A 9,658-nucleotide genomic window follows, 5' to 3' on the forward strand; every position below is an offset into this window, starting at 1 on the left:
TACCTTATAAAGGGTTTATGAATAGTTTGTAATTAATCTATTAATTAGGTTGTGAACACTTTATAAATCATTAATAAGCTTTTATGAGACATGAGATAAACAGGGCAACTGTGACCGGTTGCTTGCCAAATAGTGAGCCCACATTTATCTGTACTGCTAAGCCTTATATTGGCTACTTAGCTTACTTGTCTTCTTCATCAGCCAGCATCCTTGGTATCTGTTGTTCAGTGAGTTGATTCTCGCTAAGTAGCCAATACAAGGCTACAAAGTCATCTTGCCAAATAGTGAGCCTGTGTTGATGTATGAAAACTATGTTAGAACTGGTTTATAAATGGTTCTTAATGATTAATAAAGTGTTTACAACCTAATTCATAACCTAATTATAAACCCTTTATGAATCCTTTATAAGGGTAGTCTTATTGTGAAGTGGTACCGATTGTTTTTTATATTCAGGTTATGACTTTCAAATTCAACAACACATCCCTTTTTTACCAAATAAATGTTAAAAATACCACAGAAGGAAACTTTTTCCCCACTATAAGTCAACAAGTATGTACCCATCAAAGTTTATTGTATTCTAAATAAGTATACCAGGTTAAATTCAGTGATTATTACATGATTTTCTTTGTAAATATTGTAAATAATGTGTATGCAAAACATCACATTGTTATTGTAAAGTGTAGGAACCGAGTTGAAAGGAAGCACGTTTTTTATTAAAGTAAATGAAAATGAACATAATATGTATTTTGAATAGTTGTCCTAAATTAATCTAAATTGTGTATTTGTTTGTTTATTTTTGAACACGTTTTACAAAAGACCTATATTCAAAAAATATGCCATAAAAGAACAGAACTATACATAAATGTCTGGTGTGTATAAAAACAAATTATGATATTCAAGTCTGACCATGTCTAGCTTTAGCTTATTACAGATACATTGGAAATGTTCTGCTTATATGTAACAAGACATTGCAGTGCATAAATAGACTTGTCTGAGGTTATTTAGAAGAAAGCCCTCACAAGGTTTTTTTTCTGTTTCATATATTTCACTCACATATCTTTGGTCACAATTAATAAAAAAAGGTTACCATCCATATTGGCCACACAAATCAAACACTGAACTGGACTGTACAATAAAGAGAATCTGGACAGAGCACCCTTTGGACCGAAAATACAATTACCCTATTTTTTTTACTGTTAAAGTAGTCCAGTATCTAACTGCAAATATATGTTTAATGTGAGATCTTGAAAGATAAAGATGTATAACCTTGTGCTATGTTATCATTTTAAGCACCATCTGGGCTACAGTAAATTACGTTAGGGGGCGGTAATGAGTAGATGCACTGATGAACAGGAGCCGTCAGTAAACACCGAGAAGAAGAGCCGTACCAAAACACGGAAGAAAGAAATGTAAAGCGTCCATTTAAATAACCAACCAGGTTTGGTTGACAGTTGAAGCGGAGTTTGATCATTCTGATGAAGTTGATTTAAATAGGAAATACCATTGTTTTACCTCATAATGTTCAGCAAGTCTTACACGCTGCTCCCTCAGGGGGACTGTCCCAAGACTCCGGGCCTGTTCGTGGACCCTGTCAGCTTCACACAGCGAGGACCCCACAAAGGCTTCTCCTTCGACAACATCCCCAATGTCTCTGAAAACGACTTCACTGGTAGGCAGCTTACATTAACTATAGAAAAATATAGAAAATAATAAGTGACCATAAGGGTTGACAGTGGGTTAAAGTCCAACAAACCAACCCCAACTATTATAGTGCAATAATGACAACATTTTCTTTGATATATTTCCTTGTTTGAATAAGAGCGATTTACTCTTAATGATCAACAATATGTTGTTAAAGTGTTATTACTGCGTAGTTCAGTGTCTCCCTGTACCTGTAACTGTGTTGTCCCCAAGGGAAATGTGCCTTGCACCGAGGTGATCACAATCCATAAAATACAATACAAAAAAACAATGCCACAACGCAACAAAAATTAATTAAATATGCATTAAGCTAAGGTTGGATAGCTTGCAGGAAACAGCTTGGTTATAATTAGAACATATAACATCCTGAAATATAGTCTCTATGATGAGTGAATCTCCAAGGACGCTGGGATATGAGCCCTTCCCATAATGCAATTCAAAACCATTAGTAAAAAGGGCCTTCCTGCCCAATGAGACACCATATTCCAAACCTCACACTCACACAGTTTGTAATACAGGTTTTCTGTTCAAATGGTGTAGTCTACATTCCTAATTTAAGTAATTTCGTTTCAGAAATGTACCCTTTAAGATACATATTACAAAAATGTTTCACATGCTGACTGGTGTACTAAAAAGTACCTTTTATTTCTTTAAGATGCCTCCCAAGGATGGCTGTCCTGGATCTGCAACCTGATTGTCATCTTCTTTGTCTACTTCTTCACCTTCATAACATTTCCTGTAACAGGGTGGTTTGTACTGAAGGTAAGGTGAAATTATCTCTCATCAGGTACTCCCTATAATGTCCACTCTTAATAAACAACCTGTAGAGGAAACTTCTGTGTAGCTATGTAGTGGGAGTCACCGACTCAGGAAGGAGACACGGGAAGAGCAGTAGCTTTGATGTCAAACACATGATGGTTTATTTGGAGTTAACGGCCGGAGGATTCACATCACAAGTCCAAGAGTCAGAGGTTCTGACTTCACGGTAGAGTTGCCACGTCAATTCTGGAGAGCCTCTCTCTTGCCAGCCCATCTAACTGGTTTCGCAGAGAGTAAACAACATATTTGAGGAGATAGCCTAAACAGTGTGGGAACACAGAGCTACTTGCCTCGGACACTTATGACCTCGAAGATTTTACCTTGGAGTCCACAAATACAGAGAAGGAAGTGTCCCAGTGTACCCACAACACAGACCATCTGTATCCCAGTATTGACCGGTCACAGAATGGGAACAATAACATTATTGGCTAAGCCGCCTGTGTCCTTAAAGAAGGTAAACAGACATCGAGGTTTGTCCTGTATGTTACTAATTGGCGTCTTATGATAATTATTTCCACAACACAACCAATTCTTTTTTTGTCTGTAGACGGTGCCTAACTACCAGAGGATAGTAGCATTTCGTCTGGGTCGAGTTGGTCCTCCAAAGGGTCCTGGTATTGTCCTCGTGCTGCCTCTCATTGACCAGTGGCAGAGAGTAGACCTGCGCACCCGTGCTTTCAACATCCCTCCCAGCCAGGTAAACCACTATACTGAGTTCATAACTAGTACATTTACATGCTGTAGCACTGAAAGAAATACAGACAACTACATCAAGTCTTTACTAGCTAAACTATTACAAATTAAAGTATGAGTAACATTTATCAGCATTGCCTTAAAACAGAAATCAGTCATAAAAGCTTCCCATTACCCATTGAATATATTTTTGAACCGTAGTAAGAGTGTGGAGTTTGTGCCCAATCACTCAGTTTAGAGTGCATTCACAGTTAATCTGTTAATCGCCTGTTGAAACAGCCGTAATGATTACAGGAAGCAAAATGTCTCTTGATTTTGTTTACCCTGCAGGTGGCACTCTTGGTGCACTGTTGATCCGTTTGAAACTGGAGAATGTAAATGGTACTCAGAGATCTATAAATGATTAGTTTGCGACAGCACATCAGCTGACACTTAACGATGTAACCTCATGCTGCCTGCAATTCATTTTAAAATGACTATTCCAAATGTTTTGTTTGTTTTTTTCCAGCTTAAACGTAATAAGTAAATGCAAATAGATGTCTTATGCTAACATTTAGTTTTTTAAAGTTCAATCAATTAACACAATTACTTTACAAGTAATTTTTATAATTTATGTGTGTACATTTTTTAATCTTCACTGCATTTTACTAAAGCTTTTACATTTCAATAAAGCTAAAGTGTCAAGCTCATGTCATGTCAGCATTACACTTTAAATATGTCTTAGTCTGCATCAGCTTTAAGAATTAAAGGTCACATGTCATGTCATTTCCGGTTATTACCCGTCCCCTTGTGTGTTATGAAGGTTTTTATGCATGTAAACGGTGTGCAGAGTCAAAACTCTCAAAGTACACCATGTAGGGAGTAAAACTCTAAAACAGAAAATACCTCCCCAAAACGCCTCGTTGGTGAAACGTCATCATCCATTTGATTCTTCCGGGGACATCTGATGTCATGTCGTACCCGGAACGAAATGGACCAATCCGTGGAGCCGTTACGTTACGTCCGCGGAGCCGTTACGTTAAGCCCCCGCTGATTGGTCCAAATTGACCAATCCACGGACTTCCTCACACACTCAGTGCAAGCAGCTCTGCTGATCTCTCCTCCCTGGCTGATAACAGACAGTTGGGATCGCGGCGAAATTCTCTCTGCAGACCCATTCTCACAGCGTTTATCAACCTTTTTCTTACTCAATATCAAGCCACACTTATTGTTTTTACTTCGGCTGTGACTTTTCATTTCATTTCAAACCTTTATTTATCCAGATAAATCCCATTGAGATCATTGAACTCTTTTACAAGGGAGACCTGCTCAAGTAGGTTCCACATGAAACATAAAAACATTAACAGAACAACAAAAGGACATCTTACATCATCATCACAGGGATTACAATTTACATAACTATCCACATGTACAGGTACCAACAGCTTCCGATTGAGTAGCATCCAACCGAGCTTTAAAAACATTTAGTGGCACCAGATTGCTCAGTTTCCATTTCAGTTGCAGACTATTCCAAGACAGTGGAGCTGCACATCTAAAAGCTGTCTTCCCTAAGACAGTCCTAGCAGTTGGCACATTTAATAAAACCACAGCATTCGATCTCAGGCAGTAGCCACTTATACTTTTCTGTGAGATCAGGGAGCAGATATAAGATGGAAGTTTCCCTAACATGGCTTTGTATATAAAAATGTACCAGTGACTGAGCCTCCGTACAGTTAGTGAAAGCAAACCAGCCCTTGCATACAGGGTACAGTGATGGGTTAATGCTTTACAGTTTCTCACAAATCTTAGTGCACTGTGATACGCAGCATCTAACTTGACCAGGCAATTGGCAGGTGCATTCATATAAATCAAATCACCATAGTCCAGCACAGGTAAAAAGGTCACAGTGACTAGCCTTTTCCTGGCCTCAAGCGAGAAACAGGACTTATTTCTGTAAAAGAAACCTAGCCTAACCCTCAGCTTTTTAAGCAGGTTATTGTCATGAAGTTTAAAAGTGAGGCAATCATCAAGCCAGATACCCAAGTATTTGTAACAGGCAACAACTTCAAGTTTTGTTCCTTGTGTAGTTACAATATCTAAAACATGCTCTGGTGTCTTTTTAGCTTTAGAAAAGAGCATTACCTTGGTTTTCTCAACATTTAAAAGAAGCTTTAGTTCAGAGAGCCGAGTCTGAATAATGTTAAAAACAGTCTGTAATTTAACACCGGCCTCCTTAATGGAGGGACCTGCACAGTACAACACGGTATCATCCGCATAAAAATGAAAAGTAGCTTCATCCACATTTTCCCCTAAACTATTGATGTAGATGGAGAATAAAAGTGGACCTAAAACAGAACCTTGGGGAACACCATTAGCAATATTCAACCACTCAGAAGACAGCCCATCAAAATGAACACATTGGGACCTTTCAGAGAGGTAGTTTACAAACCACCCTACTGCATGGCTGGACATGCCTATACTGGCTAGCCTCTGCTTTAAAATGTGATGATCGACGGTGTCAAACGCTTTGGACAGGTCAATAAATAGAGCTGCACAACTCTGCTTATTGTCTAAAATACTCGCCACATCATTCACCACTTTCATTGTGGCAGTGATGGTGCTGTGTTGCTTTCTGAAGCCTGACTGATGTTTAGACAGGATGTCATTTGTACATAAAAACACCTTTACCTGCTCACTCACTAGGCGTTCGAGCACCTTAGCCAGAACTGATAATTTTGAGATGGGCCTATAATTATTTAATAAAGTGGCCTCCCCTCCTTTTAGTAGAGGCAGGACATACGCTGACTTCCACAATTTTGGAATTGTGTTAGTGCTGAGGGAGAGGTTAAAAAGAGTAGTGAGAGGTGGAGCAATAAAATCTGCAGCTATCTTTAAAAAGAAAGGTTCTACGTTGTCCGGGCCAGCCGGTTTCTTAGGATCTAACTTGGTTAAAACTTCACGAACAACATCAACAGTAAAAGGAGTAAAACTAAAAGGGTTTTCCAAAACACCTTTTTCAGAGTTACAGACTGTAGTGTTCACAGAAGCAGAGTTAGTGACAGAATCAAACAGAGAGCCACAGGACACAAAATGCTCATTAAAACAATTTAACATAGTGGCCCTGTCCGATATAGTGCCAGATGCTGTGGTAATGCACGGAGGTAGCTCATTACGGATATCACCGGTGGATATCGATTTTATGGCTTTCCAAAATTTTCCAGGATTATTCAGATTCTTTGTGGTTACTGACAGATAGTACTTTGATTTAGCACTTTTGATTTGCGATGTGAAGCTATTTCTTAGCTGCCTAAAACGCAGCCATTCTACCTCTGAGCCTGATTGCCTAGCCTTTGCCCAGGCCTTGTTTCTCTCATGAAGGAGACTGGACAGATTAGCAGAAAACCAAGGATTGTCTCGTCCCTTTACTCTAAAAGTACGCAGGGGTGCATGTCTATCTATAATTTCCATAAAACCAAGATAAAAATAAGACCATGCAGTTTCTACATCAGGACACAGATCGATTTTACCCCAATCAAAATCAAACAGATCATGCACAAAACCCTGCTCCACAAAATGTTTTTTGTCTCTCTTACTGATAATGCGAGGTTTAACTTTTAGGACCTTAGTGTCCCTAATTGTGGCTACAACACAGTGATCACTCAGATCATTCGCAAATACTCCCACAGATGAGTATTTATGGGGAAAATTAGTTAAAATGAGATCAATTAGGGAGGATTTATTTGGGGACTTAATGTTAGGGCGAGTAGGACTGTCAACAATCTGAGTAACATTTAAAGAGATACAAAGGTTTTTAAAATCCTCTGACACTGCAGTTAACCAGTCCCAGTTAAAATCACCAAGCAGTACTATTTCCTTGTAGTCTAGTTGAGATAAAAGTGTTGCCAAAGAAGATAAAGAGTCCTTGACAGCTGAGGGGGGTCTGTAGCAGCCCACCATCATGACCTGTTGCCCCTTTGCTACTTCAATATTTAAAGCTACAAATTCTAGTTGTTTACTAATAGATTTGGAAACCATCTTGGTTACACAAAACTTATTTTTCACATAAATGGCAATGCCACCACCTTTTTTAGTACGGTCGGTACGATATACACTATAACCATTTAAGTAGATGTCAGAGGCCAAAATAGATTTATCTAGCCATGTTTCTGATAAGACAATGACATCAGCATCAGTCGAGCTCCCCCAAATGCGGACAAAATCTAATTTAGGTAACAGACTGCGCACATTTAAGTGAATGAATCCCAACCCAGATCTAGAATTAATATCAGCAGGAGTAGCGATCTGACTACTACTGCTGCTGGGCGGTCCAGGGTTTAGTTGTACATTCCCTGATAGTAATAATAACAACAAAAAAAACAAGCACTTTTTCCTCTTAACCGATATACATACATTGTCATCTGCTTTAAAGTCACCAGTAAACTCTGCGAAAGTGAGATTAGAGCTCAAGAAGCAGTCCTACTTTGTGTGTGCTCAGGGTGAGTTTGGCTGTGTATCGCTAAACAAGGAAATCACACCTCCACGGAGCTTAGCGCGATTCACAACGTCCCGACTGGTCCCGACCAATCGGAGCACACTGGGCTCACAGGGAGGGGGGGCAAGAGCTGCAACGAGCCGTTTAGTGGAGAGAGTGAATACACGTAGTTTACAGAGATGCTGTATGCGAAACAATGTGAGTTTGGAAAATTGCACAGTATAAATCTATTCTAGTAGACCTCAACAATGGAATTATGATCAGTGGAAATGGCCATGACATGTGACCTTTAAGATTCCAAATTCTTTAACTAATGTTAAATGACCGCAGCATTCATCTTAAATGTAATTCTGCTACTGTAGGTGATCACTCTGGATGGCGGTGAGTTGTTAGTGGGAGCAGACATCCAGTTCAGGATCTGGAACCCCGTCATGTCCGTACTCTCAGTCCAGGACCTGAACGCCTCAACCAGGATGACGGCGCAGAAGGCTATGACCTACCTCCTGGCCAAGAGGACTGTCAGGGAGATCCAAACTCAGAGAGTTAAACTGGGAGAATATCTTGTGGTGAGAATACACTGGACCTACTCTATCTGCTGACTCTTCACTGTATCAGGTCAAACTAACATCCTTAAATGTTCTTTACAGACGGACATAAATGAGATGACTCGACCCTGGGGGCTGGAGGTGGACAGGGTTGAGCTTGCTTTGGGCTCTGTACTCAAAGCACCGGAGCAAAGCCCCTCTGCACCCCTCACCATGCCCCCTGCTGTGCCTGGACTGGAAGATCTCACTGACCCTATTCAGCAGTTGGCCATGCACTTTTTGGGTGGCATTCAACAGCCTCAACAAGGTATGGATCTACATGTAAATAACCGTTTTTATATAACATATACTGAATCTGATGTTGAGTAATACATCTGTTGCTTTTCCTCTTCAGAGGACTGCATAACTTTTACAGATGAGCTCAGCAGTGCAGCTCAGAATGTCATGGCCACACCACGTTCTGTTGAAGAGCTGCTGGACGCCGTCAAGCTCCTGCTCTCTGAGGCTTTGGTCCACCAGGTTGGGGCCTGCTTCCAGTTTGACGTGAGCTCGGAGAATGGACAACATCACAATTACTTTGTGGATTTGAGCCAAGGTAGTGGTTTGTATATTACACTTAAAGGTGGGGTATGTAATTTATTTCAGAAACACTTTTTGTTATATTCCATGGAATGCTCTTAACATCCCGATAGCAATGAATATATTAAATGCTTTGACAATAAATACAAAAAATGTCATCTGTGGAAGCCGTAGTACTGGCAGATTTTTTCCGGCTGTGTATTTTCAAATCCTAGCGCACTCGAGCTGGTTTCTCCAAAATTACCTACCCAACCTTTAATAGAGAAATCCCATTGAGATTAGTGTTCCATTTGTGTAATAATGCTGATGTGAGAAGCAAACACAAATACTGTTACATTAATATTAAATATCTCGTTCGCTCTGTGTGTGTTCTGTAGGCAGCGGTGCAGCTGGAGCAGGGTCTCTGTGCAGAGAGCCAGATGTGACACTGAGCATGAGTGACAGCGACCTTCTGGCCATGTTCCAGGGAGTGCTGCGACCGTTTTCTGCTTACACCAGCGGCAGACTGAAAATCCAAGGAGATATTGATACTGCTATGAAGCTGGAAGAACTCATAAAGTTACTTCAGAAATAAGGATGAGATTGGCATTTGTAAACGTATTTATTAAGTCTTTAATTTAACCTGTACAGTGCCTGCTTTTTATGTATACATTGATTACGTAATAAACTGATTTACTTTTATGGACTTGTCTTTCTTCACAAAACAAAAACTCTGAAGGTGTTAAGGTCTAGTGTAAGTTTTAGTTTAAACACAGAAGATTGCATGGGCCATGATACAAGGTAAAATATTCAGTAAGTAGTACAGCTCAACATACCCACACATGCTGCATTGTGGGGTATTCTGTTACTG

General features: G+C 39.9%; 1 protein-coding gene across 1 annotated transcript; it reads left to right on the forward strand.

Moving 5' to 3' along the window:
• The first annotated feature begins 1,374 nt into the window (after positions 1–1,374).
• Positions 1,375–9,489, forward strand: stoml1 (stomatin (EPB72)-like 1). Its single transcript, XM_034204882.1, has 7 exons — positions 1,375–1,669; positions 2,357–2,463; positions 3,068–3,217; positions 8,047–8,250; positions 8,332–8,536; positions 8,624–8,824; positions 9,186–9,489. The coding sequence occupies exons 1-7, from the start codon at positions 1,519–1,521 to the stop codon at positions 9,380–9,382; spliced, it is 1,215 nt and encodes a 404-aa protein (XP_034060773.1). The 5' UTR covers positions 1,375–1,518; the 3' UTR covers positions 9,383–9,489.
• The last annotated feature ends 169 nt before the right edge of the window (positions 9,490–9,658 follow it).

Source organism: Gymnodraco acuticeps, unplaced genomic scaffold, assembly GCF_902827175.1.
Source record: "Gymnodraco acuticeps unplaced genomic scaffold, fGymAcu1.1, whole genome shotgun sequence".
In the NCBI taxonomy this organism is placed as follows: Eukaryota; Metazoa; Chordata; class Actinopteri; order Perciformes; family Bathydraconidae; genus Gymnodraco; species Gymnodraco acuticeps.

Bases quoted from the DNA above. Each gene is read 5' to 3' on its own strand.
- stoml1 (XM_034204882.1), top strand. From the start codon at position 1,519: ATGTTCAGCAAGTCTTACACGCTGCTCCCTCAGGGGGACTGTCCCAAG. The intron at 1,670-2,356 runs GTAGGCAGCTTA...TATTTCTTTAAG, and splicing joins CTCTGAAAACGACTTCACTG to ATGCCTCCCAAGGATGGCTG. The intron at 8,251-8,331 runs GTGAGAATACAC...TGTTCTTTACAG, and splicing joins AACTGGGAGAATATCTTGTG to ACGGACATAAATGAGATGAC.